Source organism: Bos grunniens, chromosome 24 (assembly GCF_055505025.1).
Source record: "Bos grunniens cultivar Pamir isolate PY7600 chromosome 24, Bosgru_T2T1.0, whole genome shotgun sequence".
Taxonomy (NCBI): Eukaryota; Metazoa; Chordata; class Mammalia; order Artiodactyla; family Bovidae; genus Bos; species Bos grunniens.
Window position 1 is genome coordinate 34,026,325 of NC_141188.1, and position 20,408 is coordinate 34,046,732.

The 20,408-nt window shown below is 42.0% G+C and overlaps 1 protein-coding gene across 21 annotated transcripts in view; it reads left to right on the plus strand.

Moving 5' to 3' along the window:
* The window catches only part of OSBPL1A (oxysterol binding protein like 1A), a 235,807-nt gene that overhangs the window by 142,879 nt on the left and 72,520 nt on the right, over nucleotides 1–20,408 (plus strand). For 16 of the 21 annotated variants that reach the window (XM_086372945.1, XM_086372944.1, XM_086372948.1 and 13 more), the window contains one exon: nucleotides 2,827–2,989. The exons of 4 other annotated variants lie outside the window; for them this stretch is intronic. In XM_086372945.1, coding sequence (XP_086229071.1) covers nucleotides 2,827–2,989 — 163 coding nt within the window. Of the gene's footprint in view, nucleotides 1–2,826; nucleotides 2,990–18,228; nucleotides 19,608–20,408 lie in introns of those variants that run through there. One more of the 21 variants, XM_086372961.1, reaches the window with a different exon arrangement.

Sequence of the window (20,408 nt, forward strand, 5' to 3'; positions counted from 1 at the left end):
TGCTTAGGTGCTTCTTTGCAGCTCTTCACTAGCACAGTTTCTATGCTACACACACCTGCTCTCTCAGCTGCATCACTTTTCCGGATGGGGAGGTGTTGCCATTCAGCAGGAAGTTTGAGAGTAACATGCCTTCAGTATCGCAGACCCCGTTAGACTTGAAACTAATACACGTGTCCTCAGATCAGCTGACAGATAACAGCAAGGTGAGGTCCAGTCTGTCATCAGAGCCTCTGCTCCCCCTTTTGTTTCCACCCCCTTTCCCTCCTTCTCTGAGAACAGATGTTGAGGCAGCAGGATACAGGGATGCTTACTTTTCATGGATAAAAAGATCAGGATTTTGAGTACAATCTTGTTGGGAGAACTTGATATTTTGGAGCCTCAATCATTTATTTTGCCCCTTTTCTGAAATCTAGGGATTGAGTTTAGGTATTTAAACTTAACATATATGTTTTATAGCAGTGAAACCAATTTTTTTTCAGTAACTGTAGTAGTTACCCCCTTTATCCTTGGGCAAGGGTTTATCCTTTATCCAAGACCCCCAGTGGATGCCTGAAACTGGATTTACTGAACAATATGTATATGTACTGTTTTTTCCTATACATATGATTACATACATAATCATATACCTGTGATTAAGTTTAACTTATAAAGTAGGCACCATAAAAGACTAACAATAAAATTAATAAACTAGAATTTACATATTTTTTACCCAAAAGAGGTAACTTAGTTGATTCTTATGTAGAACAGTTGGAGAAGGAAATGGCAACCCACTCCAGTATCCTTGCCTGGAAAATCCTCATGGACAGAGGAGCCTGGTGGGCTGCAGTCATGGGGTCGCAGAGTCAGGCACGACTGAGTGACTAACACTTTTTAAAACACTATGTAGAACAGTACAGTGTCAACAGCGCATTTGCATTTTGATACTTGAGCAGCTAAAAAAAAAAACAAACCTAAGCTTAATGAAAGAGGAGTGGATGGGGTGAAAGAGTTTGAATCTGCATTGGCGTATTTTGGATTCTACAGCAGTGCTGATGTTTTTCCATCTAAAGAAGTGTTCATTTTGGATATTATGATGAATTCTGTAGTCCTTGTTTATAGATAAATGAATTGTCTGACTGGTTAAGTGGAGGAAAAACAGCTTTTTTTTTTTTTAAGGTTGATTTCAGCTATACCAAGAGTATTTCCTCCTTGGATATAAAATTTTAGATTCTAGGAACATTTGCATGTATTTTTCAGTTTCTTAAAAATTATAATTATATACCTATTTACTTTTTCCTGTTTTCTGGGTCTTCTCTGCACATTATTGCTTACCACTTATTGCTGTTTATATTTCATTATTGTAATTCTAATAATAAGCACGTTCCTATAATGATAATAAATACTAAGGTACCCGAGGACTGGAGCTGTTCCCAAAATAATGAGGGTTTAATGCTGTTTTTATTACACACTTAGCATTTTATGGTAGGGCTATGTTGTAAGTCATATCCGGGATTCTTGGAGCATTGTCCCTATACGTGTGACTGTGGAGTCAGAATGTGGAGGAAGATGCTGTGTCCTTGGGCACCACAGAAGGAGACTGAGAGAAAGGCCAGGAAGTGGGAGTGGAGTTCAGCAGATCGCAGCTGGGAGCCCTGGGGAGAGGTCACCAGGGTGAAGACCCAGGGGCAGGCGTTTTGACTGGAGAGGGGTTCAGAGGTCACCCCATCTCATGCTCCTCGAACTGTTGGAACAGTCCCTGGCTTTGGGCCTGGAGGGGAAAGTCCAAGAGGCTCCCCATCCGGACCCAGCGTCCTATGCACTGCTGCTTCCTGAAACATTGGATTTCATGCATTGAGATTTGAGAAATAGGTTGTGCTGTTGAATTTTTTTCTTTTTTTTTTTTTGAAGACCACTGAGTTGAAGCCACCGATGAGACTCTTCCCTGGCAGTAGAATCCTGATTTTATAGGTGAAGAAACAGGCATAAGAGAAATCTGAGATTAGGTGGATCCCAGCTCTTCCAACTAAAGACCCACGTGGCCCCTAGAAGTTGAGGGAGTTGATGGAGTAGCTGTGATTTTCAGAGTTTTCATACAAGAGTGGATGAAACTGTTCATACCGAATCTGGTACCTGCTATTTTATATGAGAATTAGACTACTTAAACTTTAGAAGGCTTTAATTAACTTCAAATTCAGAAGCTCTTGAATTAGATAGGAAGAACAGATTATATCATCAAAGGAGTATGACTTTGCCTTCTCTATAATCTTTTATTTATTTATATTTGTTCACTAAACTCAAGGTAAAATATGGAACCAGAATCAAAATCTGGATTGGAAAATGGTAATTAAAACATCATTACCTAGCCTCTTGTTTCTCTTTATTTGATATACCAACTCTTTTGAGAGTAAACCGGAGGATTATGTCTTAATCTTTGATGTGGTTCACATTTTAATATTTACAACAGTTTTAATTCTTTATTTTGTTCAAAAGCTGGCTTAATTTGATTAATGTTGAATGAAATACTCTCTATTTAAAATAATTTTTTAATATGATTTTCAAATTGACTGATGTCTTTCTACTAGGGTCCTGATCATTTGGGCTGAATTTGTTTGCTTTTTCTTAATATATTTGCATTGGCCGGAGGTGTTTTGAAAAAAGTCCCCATGGGAAGAACAAAATTAGCTTAGTAATTTTGCTCATTCAAGCGTGCATATGTAGCACCACCGTCTTCATTCCTGATGTTGCAATTGAACTGGGTCTAAAAGCAAGTTATTTTCACATCCTTTTGAGTAAGTCTGTCTCTCCTGTCACTCTGAAGTCTTTTTTGTATTATCTGTTTTCTTCTAGGTGAGGAATTTTAAATTGGAACAGGAACAAGAAAAAAACAAAATTTTATCAGAAGCGCTGGCGACTCTAGCCACTGAACACCACGAATTAGAGCAGTCTCTGGTTAAAGGTTCCCCGCCTCTGAGCATCTTTAGTGAGGACGAGTTCTATGATGCACTGTCAGGTAATTCTAGAACCCCGCCATCTGGGGCTTTGGTAATTCACAGTTGACCACCTAAATGTCGTCTTAGGGTAGATGGCACTTTGAGTTCCCTGGAGTAAACAGATGGAAATGTATTGCTACAGCTCCCCAATGACCTACTTTTTGTGTGATGTTTTTAAGGCAGGAGCCCGAAAGTTTGAAACAGAAGTCATCACTGAGTCTGCCTTTTTGACAGCCTGTGCTCTGCTAGGGCCAGAGGGCTGCGAATCTGGTTTATTATTTTATTCTGTTAAATACCTCCTGGTACAAGGTGCTTATTACCTGTTAAAGGACAGAGAGGTGGATAGTTTATATCTCAGAGAGGTCTAAGAGTAAAGGACACAGATAAGAAGAATTGGTTACAATATGGTATGCTGTGTGCCGAAGGGAGAGGTGAGGGAGAGGTGAGGCCACGGTGTACCCGGAACAGAGAAAAGGAAGAACCTCACTTGGCCTCAGAGCAGTGCAGCACACTGGCAGCGGGCAGGGGCTTCAGAGCCAGATCCTCTGAATTGAAATCCTGCTTCTGACACTGGTGTGACCTTGGGCAAGTCCCATGACCTCTCTGGACCTCAGGTTTTACATGTTTAAAATGGGGATAATTACAGTTTCCATTGCAGTGGGTTGAGTCGGGATTAAATGAATTCGTATGTTCAGTAGTGCCTGACAGGTACCAGATATTCAAAAAATGAGCGATGTATGTGGAGGGGTGAGAATGACTTTCAAGAGGAGGTACTGCTGAGTAGTTTTGACTTTTTATGAATTTCCTTTAGAATTTGAGGTGGATGTGGGCGGACTCATGGAAGGAATCATGGAGGGGATGGCTGGAGATGATTGAGACTGAGAACAATTCTTTTATGTTAGGAAATTAAGTGCTTATGTATAGATGAACATGTACAATTTCTGGGTCTCACAGAACTTGATGGTGGAAGCAGGAGATCTCAGTGGGTTTGGAGTTAAAGGGTCACATTTGTAATAGGAAACTAAAGGAAGCACAGTGAGAGGTCACAGAAGTGGGAACTACAGAAAGTTTGGTTAGGGAAGTTAAAGTGCTGTGATGATATAGGACAAGGAAAATGATGTTGGCGGACTTAATAGAGAAGAGGTGCATTACAGAAGATCAGCAGAGCACACAGGAACATTAATTTTAGAAGTGTGACATGATCAAAAGATGGGGGAAAGCTAATTCTAACAACCAGATTGGAGAATATTAGAGAAAGGATTGTAATGACTACGATGATGGCTATTAGATGGGGGTATTTGTGAAAATAGTGATTCAAATTGGGAAGAGAAAGTAGAAATCAGATTTGAAAGCAGTGGAATGAGTGGCGGGGTTAAAGGAGGCTTTTAGCCTGATTGGGGGAAGGGGGAGAGGTCACTAAGGCTGCTGACATGTCTTCCCGTCTGTCCTCTGCCACATCCTGTCCTGTTATTCCCTGTCCTTCTGTTCGGACATCCAGAAAGAGATGTGAATGTAAAAGAACCTAGATGCTTCATCTGCTCATCATTGATAATCTTTTTTTTAATATATATATATTTTATTGAAATATAGTTGACTTACAATGTTTCAGTTGCACAGTTAAGTGATTCAGTTATACATATACACATATATTATTTTTGAAATTATTTTCCTATGGGTTATCACAAGATATTGACTGTAGTTCCTTCTGCTATACAGTAAACGTTGTTGTTTGTTGCATTCGTCATTGATGTCTTTAAAAAAAATTTAGTTTTTAAGAAAAAACTTGTTATAAACAGTTTAAGAGAGAAGTACTTATAGTCTCCAGTGAAATTTTCCCTTCATCCCTCATCCTGATTGCACACTTCTCAGGGGTTCTTGTTAACAGCTTGATACATTTCTCTTGCAGACCTTTTTAAAGCAATCCCATGTATATGTGCCTGTGTATCTATGCTGTTGTTTTTTTTTAAATCATGAGTGGAAGTAGCTGTGTAATTGTCCTGGGTCTGCTTTTCATGTCACAATGTATCTTGGAAATATACACCAGTATATTTCCCACCAGCACTACAACTCTAGCTCATTCTTGTTAAAGGTTCCATGAAAGTCAGTGATACGGTTGAGCAGAATTTTCTGTCATTCTCTGCTTGATAGACACTTAGGGGCTTCTTTCATCTTTCTGCTTCCCGGGTGTATTTTAACATTTATTTCCATAGTCGTCTCCTCGGGGAGAAGGAGATAAAAAGAACTACAGTCTCTCGGTCAGGATTGGAAAATGACTTTCCTCTCAAGTGCCAGTTCAGGTCTGTTTGCAGGACCTGCCTCTTGCTGGGTTGCTGTGTTGAGAAGGATCCCGGCGTGGAGTCAGTGCCCCGCTGAGTCAGCGCGCTCCACGTGGCTGGAGGAGATGAGGGAGAGGGACTGTTGCCCTGAGTGACTGTTGCCCTGAGTGACCCACCTGAGTTTTACTACATTTGCCTGAACGTAGTAGCCTTTCTTGGGCCACTCCTACTTCCTGCCGCAAATCTTGGGAATCCCTTGGTGCAATGGAGAACTCTATTAGAATTACGAGTCGGCTACCCAGGGTTGGAAGTCTTGCCCTGCTGGTGACCCAGCCACGTAATTCACGGAGATCATAAAAGCTGTCATTTGGGAATGACTTCATCTTCTCACTGTAATCTACACATTAACCTTCATTCCCACTTCCTCTTTCTCTTCTGTTACAAAAGAAGTGTTCCCTTTTAATTAAAGCCATTTCCTCCTGATTCATTCTGGTACCCATCTCCTCGTGTCTCCTCCAGAACTTTGGTTTAGTTATTTTTTCACCTACAGTTTCTTTTTTTTTCCCCCTCTATTTTTTTTCTTCAAGTTTTATTGAAATAATTGACCTACAGCCCCGTCAGTTTAAGGTGTACAGCATAATGATGGGGCTTAAATCATGAAATGTTTATCACAAGTTTAGGGGAACATCCATCATCTCATAAGGTACAAAATTAAAGAGATAGAAAAAAAGTTTTTTCCTTGTGATGAGACTTCTAAGGATTTACTCTTAACTTCATGTATAACATACAGTGGTGTTCATTTTATTTATCCTGATCTATGTCACATCCTTAGTACTTAGTTATCTTATAACCAGAAGTTTGTACCTCTTGAACCTCCTTTCATCTATTTTCCCTTCCCTTTCTCTGCACCTCCAGTAACCAAAAATCTGAGCTTTTTCTGTGGGTTTATGAGCTTATTTGCTCTTGAAGTATGATTGACCCACACCACTGTGTTAGTTCCTGTTGCCCACCCAGGGACGCCCTTCCCTGCTATTTGGGCTTCCCTGGTGGGTCTGACAGTAAAGAATATGCCCACAATGTGGGAGACCCAGGTTCGATCCGTGGGTTAGGAAGATCCCCTGGAGAAAGGAACGGCAACCCACTCCAGAATTCTTGCCTGGGAAATCCCATGGACAGAGGAGCCTGGCAGTCTACTATCCTTGGAGTCGCAGAGAATTAGACATGACTGAGCGACTAACACTTACTTACACAACACAGTGATTCGATATTTCTGCACATTTTTAAATGGTCAGCTTAAGTCTAGACATGTGAAAGTTTGTACCTCTTCATCTCCTTCACCTGTTTCTTTGAATATCACATTATCTTAAATACTAACTTAGAATTCCTATAATAGTTTCCCATTGCTGTCAGAAGAAATTAGCATAAATGTAGTGGCTTAATGCAGATTTATTCTCTCAGCTCTGGAGGTCAGAAGTCCTGTAATCAAGGTGTTGGCAGGTCTGTGTTCCCCTAGAGGCTGTAGAGAGAATCTGCCTCCTTGCATTTCCAGCTTCTAGAGACCACCTGCATTCCTTGGCACGAGGCCCCATCCTCCCATCTTCAAAGCCAGCAAGTTGACTTCTTCCAATCTCTCTGACCTTCCTCCCTTCCTTTTATAAAGACCATAGCAATCAAAACGGACCCATCCAGATAACCCAGGACAACCTCCCCAAGTCAAGGTCCTTAACTCAGTCACACCTGCAGAGTCCTTTTACAATGGAAGGTGACCCATCCACAGGTTCCAGAGACTAGGAGGGACAGTTGTTCTGACTACCACAGTTCCGGAATTTGTTTCTCCAGCCCTGACCTCTTGTGAGATATGTATATACACTCAGTTGTTAGCTGGATAAATAAAAGATGGATTCTTGATCTTCCTCCTAGGTCCTTTTCCTCCTTGAATTTGCTTAATTTTAGTAAATGGTTCCTCTTTCATCCCCTAAAGTTGTAAATCTGGGAGATTCATGGCATTCACATGCCCCCTCCAAGAAACACAGGCCAGGACCCATCCATTATGCCCTTCCATCATACCTTCAATCCATCTGTGTTCTGTTATTGCAAGGTGATCATTAAAGGTGTAGGTGCTGCTGCTGGAAGACTGTTGATAAATGGTGGTTCTACCAATTCCTGTAGTCTTTGGAAAATGACTTCACTTTCCTGTGCTTCATTTCTTCATCTGCAAGTGGGTCATAGGATTATCGGAGGGAATAAACAGCTCATGTGTGTACTGTAAGCAGTGCCTGGCACCCTGAGGGGCTCCCCGCCGTCACTCACAGCATCATCACCTGCGCTGCACCTGCTCTTGTCCAGCCTCTTAACTGATGGCTGTGCTTCCCGCCTTGCCCTCTTGACTTTCACTCTGTACATACCACCCACACTGATGCTTTATAGACTGTCACGGCATCATGTTCCCCTGCCGGGAATCCTTCAGTGGCTCTTCACTGCACCTGGAATAAAATCCAGACTCCCTAACGGGCCTTCCAGGCTCCCGACGTGACCCCCACCCTGCCCGTCCCTTGTTCGTTCCAGCCGCACCGGGCATCTTCCATCCTCACCACGCACCCGTGACAGAGGCTGTTGGGTGGGAGGTAAACGAAAACAGGAACAAGTATACAAACCTGCATTTCACGTAATTTCTGAATCAGAATGATAGATTAAATCAAGCCTACCTTAATGTTTAAAAGAAATGAGAAAAGCGTTTTTAAAGCTGCTACTTTTAAAATACTTCTAAATAATTTTCAGTAAATGCTTAGTTTGCTTTTTAAAAGTCAGTCACAACTTGTTACTTCCTTTAAAATTAAATCCATGTGACTTCCTGTTTTCCCTTTAAATTTTTTCAGATAAGCAGGGTCAGTGAAAATGTAATACAGTAGGTGAGACAAACCTTGATATAAGCCTACAGGGTATTTTTTCCAACCCCATGTGGGTCTTTTAATTATTTAAATTTTTTCCCAGTATGCTCAGTGACTTAAAATTTCAGCAGATCCCATACGGCAAACATTCTTTCTCACAAATTGGGTTGAATTCCATTCTATAACAGATGAGAAGGCGTTAAACCTAATGAAGCATCACATCCTGTCTTCATTGTGTGTCTGTCTGTAAGGAATGAAATGGTTGAGTGAAATTTCTGATATTACTACCTGTAAGTGAACACTTCCTGGGAAGAGGGCTAACATTCATATGTATTAAAGGATTTAATGAGAAACTAGAGAGTAGTTCTGTAGAAAAATTCTATTCTGCAAGTAGAATACAGAAATTATACTATGTAGTAGGTTCCACTTTAGGGAAGAATGAAGCAGCTCCTTCTCCATGTTCCTGCTATCTTTCTGCTCTTTCCATTTCACTCCCTTCTCCTGCCAAAACTCTCAAATGTCTCTAAATGATCAATATCTCCTCTTCTGGGTAGCTTTTCCCACCCCCTCAGGCACGGTTAGTGTTTCATCTTTCGTGTTTCTTCCCTTTACATTTCTTTCAGGGCCCTTTGGCTGTATTGTGCCCGTCTCTTTTCAGTGCTAGTACTTGTGTGCTCAGTTGCTTCAGTCATATCTGACTCTTTGCAACCCTGTGGACCATAGCCTGCCAGGCTCCTCTGTCCATGGGATTCTCCAGGCAAGAATACGGGAGTGGGTTGCCATGCCCTCCTCCAGGGAATCTTCCCAACCTAGGGATCAAACCCGAGTCTCTAATGTCTCCTGCATTGGCAGGCAGGTTCTTTACCACTAGCACCACCTGGGGAGCCCATCTGATGGGAGACACCCTGTCTATTTATATTTCTGAAGTACTTAGCATAGACTAAATTGCTCTCTAAACGTTTATTAAGTGCAGGTTGTTGAACAAATGTCATTGATATTTCTGTCCTCCCTAAAAATATATTGGTTTTCAATCAAGAGCACAAAAGAATCCATAACACTTGCTAATTTCATGCGGCCTGCATGCTCCACTTTGGATACTGTGTGGAACAGGAAGGGTAGGTGACAGAGGGCGTGAACTCGGATGAGATGTTATTTAAAAGGTAAAATCTGTTCTCCAGGAATTTACCATCATGTGGGAGCTAAGAGACTGGCTCTTAGAGAGAGGGGTGAATGAAAAAGTAGCTAAGGGGGAGAAAATTTAAGGTGCTTGACCTTATGAATCGCTAGTGAAGGCGTTATTTTTGAAATGTTTCTTAACTAGTTAAATAACTTCATGGCTCTTGCTCTTTAGTACTGGTCTGAGATAGCAGTTGCACAAAAATTTCTGCCTTTTGAGTTTTAAAACTTCAAAATTTATTGTTTTTCTTACTGTCTGTTCGCTTTCCTTTTTAGAAACATGTTGAGATCAGTTGTGCAAAAAAGGCTTTCTTACTTAAACTGTTAATGCTATTTTGGTCAAATTGCGCATGAATAATGCATCCAAATCCTATAGTGTAGATTGGCAAAACCAGTGGAAAGTTAGGTTATGAAATCAAAGCTAGCTTTAGCATGTCTCAGCAGTTGCAGGGGTGGGTGCTCATATCTTTTTAAATCAGAGCTTGAAGAGTGGAAAGTGGTAACATAATGACTTTGATTTTGTCTGGAGGAGAGTAACATAGGAAGTTATGACCCATGTGAAATAAGGTTTAATCCAACAACTACAACTGGTAATAGCTGAGAAAAGTAATGACATCTGCTGAGAGTTTCACATAGAGGATGCAGGGTTTGATCAAAGTGATCAGGAGTGTTGGCAGGAAGGCTGATAACCATGTGTTCTGTTCTTTATGTTCCTAAGCCCATTGTCCTCTCCTGCATTTTAGGTGTTTTTTAATTTATTTATTTTTACTTATTTCGGTTTTTTTTTTCCAGCTCTTCTGGGTCTTCCTTGCTGTGTGTGGTCTTTCTCTACTTGTGGCTAGCCAGGGCTACTCTTCACTGCGGTGGTGTCTCTCGTTGTAGAGCACAGGCTCTGGGTGCATGGGCTTTAGTACTTACAGCACATGGGGCACGGGCTCAGTCACTCTGTGGCATGTGGGATCCTCCCGGACCACAGATCAAACCCATGTCTAACTGCGTTGGCAGGCAGGTTCTTATCCACTTCCCTTATCCACAGGGAAGTCCTGTGGTTTAGTTCTGAAATACCTGGACATTTCCTGCCTGGGCCATTTCTGTGAGTCTTTACTGTGGTCTGGACCTGCCCAGGACTTGAAGAGCTCACTCACTTGTGTATTCCTAGCACTTTTTTCTCTTGTTCTTATTTATTTATTTATTGAATGATTAGCCATACTGCCTTGTTCTTGCCTTGTTTCTTGTTATATAACTTTTTGTGCATTTCTTTCTTGTCTTTCCCCAAGCCTGCATTTCCCTCAAGGACAGAGATCTTATCATATGAACTTGTGTATTTCCTCTGTTGCCCAGGACAGAACACGTTCATTGGTTGGTCTGATGTGCAGCAAATTGAGTACCACAGACTGTGACTGTTATTAAACACCTTTTGTATGTAATATGGTACAACATTCTGTGGAAAATCTTAAGTAGTGCCAAGGGCTCTTAATCTCACTTTGTGCTTATAGCATTAAAAATTATCCAGCAGCTTACTCATGATGTGTGTATGTTGTAGGTAAAACACTGGTGAATGTAATTTATCCTCTGTGTGTGCGTGCATGTTCAGTTGTGCCTGACTGTTTGTGACCTGTAGCCTGTCAGGCTCCTCTGCCCGTGGACTTCTCCAGGCAAGAATACTGGAGTGGGTTGCCATTTCCTACTCCAGAGAATCTTACCCAGCCAGGGATCGAACCTAGCACTTCAACCTTCATCAGGATATTAGTATAGCTCCTTATCTCTCCCAGGTAATCAGTTACTCCTAGTTCCCATCAGCTGTCTTAATCTTTCAAAAATGCTGTGTCCTATACAAATACCTTTGACCTGCATCACTTTGCTCTTCTAGTATTCTCTCTCGAACAGCCTCTATTTATGTTTGTTCTCATGATTTCCCAGCAGCCGCTCTTGACCAGGTCACCACTGTCGCGTGCTCAGCTGCCTAGTTGCATGGTCCTGTCTCAGTTTGCATCTTTGTCGGCCTTTTACTAGCACTTCAAGTTGCTGATGCTCCCTTCCTTCGTGGAATGCTTTCTTTACTTGGTTTCCAGAATACCACTCTCATTTGATTTTATTTCTCAGTTTCTTTTGCTGATGTTCTTGCATCCTTCTCACTTCTGGTAGTAGAGTGTCTTAGAGTGCAGTCATTCTTTTCTTTTCTGCATTTACCCTCAAGATCAGAGGTCCCCAGTCACCTGGTCACATACCAGTATCGGTCTGTGGCCTGTTAGGAACCAGACCACACACCAGGAGGTGAGCAATGGGCTAGTGAGTGAAGGTTCATTTGTATTTACATCCGCTCCCCATTGCTTGCATGACCGCTTGAGATCGCAAATGATGGTGGCCTTAAAGATACGTTTGAGACAATTTCAGATCTCCATGCATTCTGAATTACAGTCAAGGTAGAATATCCTAAGATTGCTGCAAAAGCACTGAAAAGCCTGCTTCCATTTCCAAGATTCTCTGTTTGTGAAGCAAGGTTTTCTGCAGTACAGCAATCAAAAAGTTCACGCAGTAGATCAAACATAAGCAGTGCACTCTGGGTGTCACTGTCTCCCATCACTCTCGGTCTAGTTGCAGGTAAACAAGCTCAGATCTCCCACTGATTCTGCATTATGGTGAGTTGTATAGTTATTTCATTCTATATCCCAGTTTAATAATAATAATAGAAATAAACTGCACGATAAATGTAATGCACTTGAATCGTCCCAAAACCATCCCCCACCATCCAGTCTGTGGAAAAATTCTCTTCCGCAAAACCAGTCCCTGGTGCCAGAAAGGTTGGGTTGGGCTGCTCTAGTGCCCTTGTGCTCAGAGTGTGGTCTGAGTAGCGTTAGCTTCATGTGGGAGCTTGTCGGAATTGCAGAACCAGAGGTCCCAACCCAGACTTAGTGAATAAGAATTGGCAGTTTTCTTCAAATCTGTAGGGATCGTCCAGACATTAAAGCTTGAACAGCTTGCCTTGCGTGACGTCACCTAGTCCCACACCTGCGAATATTGCCCAAATTTGGATAAATCTGTCAGTTTGTGTCTGTAGATGCAGTCTTGTCTCTGAATTTCAGACTCCTGTCTAATTATCTACTTGGCACGTTCACTTAAGTGAGATCGCCTAAGTGTCTTAAAATGTCCAGAAGAAAATTCTTCACTACTGCTCACAAGCCTGCCCCTCCTGCATATTTTGGTAGATGAAGGATGCGTCTTTACAATTGCTTCAGCTGAGGTTGAGAACCTTTGAATTATCTGTCATAGACTGTGGGTTGTTTTGTTTTGTTTTGTTTTTTTTAATTGTTCTTTGATTTCTTTTATTTCGGGGGTCCAGAGGAAAGGTGTCGTATCCCATGTTCAGTCCATCAACACATTCTGTCAGCTCTTCCTACCACATTTAGCAGAATCTGACCCCTTATCATCATTCTACTCCCACCACCCAGATCCCCGTCATCTCTCGCTTGGATTGTGACAGGGGCTTTCTGACTGGTCTCTCTGCTTGCACAGCAATATTTCAAGCCCAGTGTTCAGAGTGACCGTTTCCAAATGTGAGTCTCTTCAGGTCAGTTCTCTACACGGGACCCTGTAATGGCTTTGCTTCCAGCTGGAATAAAAGCCAGAAGCCCTCCATCTGGCTGCCTGCCGCCTTCTGAGGTCTGCCCACCACCTTCTGAGGTCTGCCCTGTCTTCCTCAGTCCCTTCCTTCCATCACTGACCTCAGCAGCTGTCCCTGCTCTTGCCAGGCGTGTCCCCCCAGGCCTTCGCTTCCCCTTGCCTGGAGCTCTCTCATCCCAAACATCTGCAGGGTTTACCCCTCCATTCCATTCCTTTTTCTGCTCAGAAAGACCTTCACTGTATCATTTTCTCTCCTTTTTCTCTTGCCTTAAAAAAAAAAAAAACTTTCACACATATTGTTCATTTGTTCCTGGACTCCTACAAGTAGAGTGTAAGCTCCTCTGTGAGGGAAGCGTTTTTCTTGGTGCCTGAGTAAAGAGTCAGTAAAGAGTTCTCCGGCAGGGTAAGATGGAGGTGGAGTATTCTTTGTGGAAGAAGCTAACGCACACGAAGGTAGAGAATTGTTTTCCAAGACATCGTGAAAATGCACTGTGGCCGAAGCAGGGGTTAAGTGTTCCAAATGCTGAGAAATGGTAATGAGGTGAAGCCACAAAGGTAATTCAGGACCAGCCTGTAATGAGTCTTGTGATAAGGTTCTGAAGAATTTGCTTTTTAATCTGTAAGTGATGGGGAGCAGCAAACAAGTATACTGATCATGTCAGGTTAGTATTTTATAAAGTTTCCTTTTTTAAAGTAAATATTGTGGATTTTTATAATATGCTTGCATTATACTAAGAATTGGAAATTAAGAGCAAATAAGGCATGATCCCAACTCAGGAGTTTACAGTCTGTTAGCAAGTGAGTATGTTGAGAGTTAAAATTGATTTGAGGTCCAGGTGTCCTTGATGAGAGATGACAAGAGTTTGCATGAAAGCAACTTAACTGAGATGGAAAGTTTCAGTTCCTCTCTTTATTGCTTTAATGAACAGATATCCTAACCTTTGTTCCTCAGGGAACCTGCTTGACTTTGGACTAGATCAGATCCCCACTGTTGATGCCCTGTGCATCATCAGTTCAGTCGCTCAGTCATGTCAGACTCTTTGCAACCCCATGGACTGCAGTACACCAGGCCTCCCTGTCCATTACCAACTCCCGGAGCTTACTCAAACTCATGTTCGTTGAGTCGGTGATGCCATCCAACCATCTCATCCTCTATTATTCCCTTCTCTTCCCGCCTTCAATTATTCCCAGCATCAGGGTCTTTTCCAGTGAGTCAGTTCTTTGCATTAGATGGCCAGAGTATTGGAGTTTCAGTTTCAGCATTGGTCCTTCCAATGAATATTGAGGACTGATCTTTAGAATGGACTGGTTGGATCTCCTTGCAGTCCAGGGGACCCTCAAGAGTCTTCTCCAACACCACAGTTCAAAAGCATCAATTCTTCGGTGCTTAGTTTTCTTTATGGTCCGACTCTGACATCCGTATATGACTACTGGAAAAAACAAAGCTTTGACTAGACAGACCTTTGATGGCAAAGTAACATCTCTGCTTTTTAATATGCTGTCTAGGTTGGTCATAGCTTTTCTTCCAAGGAGCAAGCATCTTTTAATTTCATGGCTGCAGTCACCATCTGCAGTGATTTTGGAGCCCCCCAAAATAAAGTCTCTCACTGTTTCCATTGTTTCCCCATCTATTTGCCATGAGCTGATGGGACTAGTTGCCATGATCTTAGTTTTCTGAATGTTGAGTTTTAAGCCAACTTTTTCACTCTCCTTTTCACTTTCATCAAGAGGTTCTTTAGATCTTCTTCACTTTCTTTCATGAGGGTGGTGTCATCTGCATATCCGAGGTTAATGATATTTCTCCCAGCAATCTTGATTCCAGCTTCTGCTTCATCCAGTCTAGCATTTCTCATGATGTACTCTGCATATAAGTTAAATAAGCAGGGTGACAATATACAGCCTTGACGCACTCCTTTTCCGATTGGAACCAGTCTGTTGTTCCATGTCCAGTTCTGACTGTTCCTTCTTGACCTGCATACAGATTTCTCAGGAGACCAGGTAAAGTGGTCTGGTATTCCCATCTCTTGAAGAATTTTCCACAGTTTGTTGTGATCCACACAGTCAAAGGCTTTGGCATAGTCAATAAAGCAGAAGCGAAGCGAAGTTGCTCAGTTGTGTCCGACTCTTTGCAACCCCATGGACTGTAGCCTACCAGGCTTCTCAGTCCATGGAATGTTCCAGGCAAGACTACTGGAGTGGGTTGCCATTTCCTTCTCCAGGGGATCTTCCCAACCCAGGGATTGAGCCTGAGTCTCTCGCATTGCAGGCAGACGCTCTACCGTCTGAGCCACCAGGGAAGCCTCATATACCCTAAGTGTACTTGCTCAAACCCACCTCCCCAAATTCCTTGAAACTAGTCTGCACAAAGTAAAAGAGAGATAGGATCAAAGTTAACCCATGATTCATGTGTCATAAGACTAGATAAACAATGGATATTTATCAATAGGCCTGGGGTCATATCCTGATAAACATAATAGAATTTACCACTTTGTTCTGTTACAGAGATAATTAGCATATTCTTAGAAGTAGATGTTTTTCTGGAACTCTCTTGCTTTTTTGATCCAACGGTTGTTGCCAATTTGATCTCTGGTTCCCTCCCTTTTCTAAATCCAGCTTGAACATCTGCAAGTTCATGGTTCATGTACTTTTGAACCTTGGCTTGGAGAATTTTGAGCATTACCTTGCTAGTGTGTGAGATGAGTGGAATTGTGGGGTAGTTTGAGCATTCTTTGGCATTGCCTTTCTTTGGGATTGGAATGAAAACTGACCTTTTCCAGTCCTGTGGCCACTGCTGAGTTTTCCATGCTTCATAGTCTCATAGCATTTCCTGTAGTTGACATTTTATATGATTTTTTTTTCCTGCCCTGTCACTCAAGCAGACAGAACATTCCTTAAAGAACTTTGCACCCCTCGCAACTGGCATAGATTTCATCACAAATTAGGAGTGCAGATATTTGAGTGAAAAAAATTTGGGGGTACATTTCAAAGGCTAAATTGAACTTGAGGATGAGTTGGTTGTGGAGGATAGTGATGTTCTTAGACTTTGCATCTATTTACTGAAAAGTCCTACTTTGGCCCAAAGCATCTCAAACTCCAAATAATGGAAACTAGACTTGTCATCCTGACCTGCCCCCTTGTCATCCTGATCTTGCCTGTCTTGGCTGATGGCCTCCTTGTCTACCAGCCGTGCAAACTACAAATGTGAAAGTCATCTCTTACCTGCTTTCCTCACATCCTCCCCATTTCTGAGTATCTAGTTGTCTTCTTGTCTCTCTGTTTCTCCCCCAGTGTTCATGGTCAGTGAATCCATTAAGTTACAGTCATTGTTACAGTGGCCCTGGGATGCTGATGCATCAGAAAGTGAAAATGTTAGTTGCTCAGTCGTGTCCCAACTCTGAGATGCCATGGACTGTAGCCCACCAGGCCCCTCTGTCCATGGAATTCTCCAGGCAAGTATACTGGAGTTACCCACTCCATTATTCTTGCCTGGGGATTTCCCAACCCAGGGATCAAACCCAGGTTTCCTGAGTTGCAGGTGGTTTCTTTACCATTTGAGCCACCAGGGAAGCTCAGAGTTATCTGTAAAGTCTAAAATGTGTCTTAACCTCTCCCTGACAGAGCATCCAGTGGCTCCATACTCTGTAATTACAGAGTTGGTATAAACTCTGTGATCTGACCCACTTTTCAGCTTTATCTCTGATGACCACATCTTTTCCTCCTGGCTGCCCTTCTCTCTAGCCATGCCAGATATTCTTGGACACATACCTTGTTCTTTCAGGCCATTGGACTGTTTGCTGTTCCCTCACCCCTGGTATTCTCTTTCCTTGCCTTGAATTCTTAGTCATCATGGCAGCTCAAATGCCGTCTCTGCATGAAAACTTTCCCTGGTTTCCCTAAGAGTGACTTCTTCAACTCTTCCCACACTTTGTGTAGACATTTGTTTACTTATCTGTCTTTCACTAGATTGGACTTTGACTACTTGGAAGGCACCACCCATATCTCATTAATCTTTCGAGATTGTTTCAGCAACAAGCCCTTTACCTGGTATGTGATAGCTATTTGGTGAGCGTTGATTTATTAAACTGAAGTCACGTGAAAACACTTCATTTTTGTTTTTATGAATTACTTTGTAACTGGTCCTTAGTTCTAGAATTATTTTCTTTGTAGAGTGTATGCATAGGTGACCTTGAAAATGATTTTAAGGATGTCAACAAGACAAATGGGAAGCTCCAAATTTAGTCATTCAAAACAGACAAAATTTTCAGTAGCCCATACACCACATTTTGAATAATTCCTCATCTGCAATTACATGTGCAGATTTTGCAAGTTGCCGAAAACAGTAGTAGATTTAGTTGCTTGGGGACGTGCCAGTCCTTTTAAAAAACTCTGTGGTAATCAACACTATACCATTTGCTTCATTTTGACCTTGCGCCTCGTTTGGGGAGGATATGTCTAGAATGGCTCTGACTCTTGTCGCTTGCTGCCAAGATTCTGTTTCAAGCTTTTGTCACTTCCTCTGTAGGTTATTGTCGCAATCTCTTGGCAGCCCCTTCTGGACTCATCCTGGTTCCTGATTTTCTGTTTAAAATTTATTTTGAATGTGGTAGGCCTCATTGATTTTCCTTGTGTCCTTTGTATTTACTATGTTATTTTTTTAGTCTGTAAAATTGTATTTTAAAGCTGAATAAAAATGTAGCACTGATAGTTTCAGGTTGGGTTACTTAGGGTTACCTTGGACATTCTTAGACCATGCCTGGTTCTTGGGGAAACCATAAACAATGAAGGTATTAAATTGAGCGTGTGTGCCTCTCGACCATTTCCTGTTACCTTAAGGAACGGGGAGGGGTTATTTGGACACTGTCCACAGTCTTCCACATCTTGCTCCTTTGTACTGTTTGTTCTTAAGCTAGTTTTCAAAGGTCATGTTAAAAAAATGTTTATCAGGAGAACATAAGAATCGTTGGCTTGTTTCTATTGTTAACTTTGACCTCTTCTTTCAGCCTTTTAATAGGAATAACTCAAAAATATAGAGGTAATGATCCTCTTAATGTGAAGGGTTTTTTTTAAGCCACTTTATTGAGATATGATTGACATACAAGTTGTACACCTTATACAACTTGATGAGCGAAGTTTCCAAAGCCAAGTTAACCCAGTCACAGCCATTGGCTTCCATGCTGTTTGGTTGAAAGGGGATAGATGTGTTAGAAATAATTTTAAGTCCCCACTTGGACAGAACCTTAAAGATCTGGGCCATCAGAGATTTGTAAACAAACTTTCTACTAAGACTGTTGATTTAATTGGGAAGTTAATCAGGCAGAGAATTTTGTCTGCCTTAAATGCTTGTACACAGACTAGAGCATTTATCTTGTGGGAAACAGAAGGAAGAGTGAAAGACTAATTTTGTCAGAAATCTCACTATGGGTTTTGTTAAAGTTTCTGCTGCTGTGTTTAAAAATACACCTGTATACAAATCCATCAAGATTGCTGTATGTCTCTGTGGCTTTGTTTTGTCATTGGCATTGAGGTGAGAGATGACAGAATGAGAATATAGTCCACACATCTAGCATGATAGATATGTGGCTTTGGCTTGACAGGTTTTTGTTTGCTTGTTTGAGTTTCATTTTGGTTTTATTATGGTAAAATACACATAGTGTATGGGCTTCCCTGGTAGCTCAGATGGTAAAGCGTCTGCCTGCAATGCGGGAGACCTGGGTTTGATCCCCGGGTTGGGAAGATCCCCTGGAGAAGGAAATAGCAACCCACTCCAGTACTCTTGCCTGGAGAATTCCATGGATGGAGGAGCCTGGTAGGCTACAGTCCATGGGATTGCAAAGAGTCGGAGCAACTTGACATACGTCATGTATATACCATTTTAGCCATTTTTAAGCACATAGTTCAGTTGCATCAAGTACATTATTGTGCAACCAACAGTGCCATCCATTGGCAGAACTTTCCCATCATCCCCCAAATGAGACTGTACCCGCTAACCAGTAACTCCCCACCTCCATGGCCCTGTTTGTTTTTAAAGCATGTACAGTATTCTATTACTATCGTGACCACCATATGACACGTTAAGCACAGTCTTTCTAATACTTGATACTTTCCACTAAGGCATTAATGTGTTGCCCAGTAACACGGAATGGTAGATAATGTCTGTCCTATTTGATACTTGTATGTTCAGGCAAAATTGAAAAACCTGATGTTTTAAGATTGAATTATCACCTTAGTTGCACTAAGATCTGTCACTTGAAAATTAATCTTATAGGCAGGCTTCGCCTTCTTAATAAACCTCCACAGTGTTTGTGACCTCTTTGCTACTTAGGTAAACATGTTTGAATTTAAATATATCTGAATCTGTGGGTCTGCAAATGAAATGATGCTTTGCTGGAGGCAGATGGGTATGACTCATACCTATCATATGAAGGCATAGAAGTTGAGGTTGGCTCTCTATTGCCAGTGGGCTTGGCTCAGTGGTAAAGAATCTGCCTGCCAGTGCAGGAGACGTGGGTTCCATCTTTGGATTCGGAAGATCTCCTGGAGAAGGAAATGGCAACCCACTCTAGTATTCTTGCCTGGAGAATCCCATGGACAGAGGAGGCTGGCGGGCTACAGTCCATGGGATTGCTAAAGAGTTCGACACGATTTAACAACTAAACAACAACCTTATTGCCAACAAAGTAAGTATGTCGTACTATATACATAGTACTAGAAGTAACTGAGTTTTTGAACTTTTATGTTTATTGAAGTATAGTTGTTTTACAGTGTTGTTAGTTTCAGCTGTACAACAAAATGAATCGACTATACATATATGTGTATCCCTCTTACTTGGATTTTCTTCGCATTTAGGTCACCACAGAGCATTGAGTAGAGTTCCCTGTGCTATGTAGTAGGTTCTTATTAGCAGCTGAGCTTTTTGTTCTCAATCAACAAGTTTTTATCTCGAGGACACTGTGAATCATGTCATTGATCTCCTTTCCTTCTTTGCCTCTGAAGCTAGAATGCTTAGAGATGACCTGGCGATTTGCTTCTAGCAGGTGTAAGAACCTCATGGCAGGTACTAGGGTACTACCCTGTTCCTGCTTCAATTTATTCCCTCCTTGTCCCACTGCCTGCCCCTGATTTTTGTTCAGCCTGAGTGGTCAGCTTCATGGCTGAGTCATAGCTTCGTGTCCACCCAGCTGCCCCATCACCACTGCTTTCTGATGTTGTCCACTCTCACCTCCCCGAATGTTCTGTTCTCCCTGCCGTGGACCGTCCGTTCCCTTTGCTCAGAACAGTTCCTCTATTGTCACTCTCTCCCCCACCCCCACTCTTACTCCTTGTCAGCTTACTCAGCTCAACCATCAGTCACAATCTTCTCCAGACACCCGGTCCCTCACTGGGTGAGGATGGCTGATGCTGCCTCTGTGACCCAGTGCCCCCGTGCAGACTTCTGTTCCAGCACCAGGAAAAAAAATTCACTGAACTCACGTGTTCAC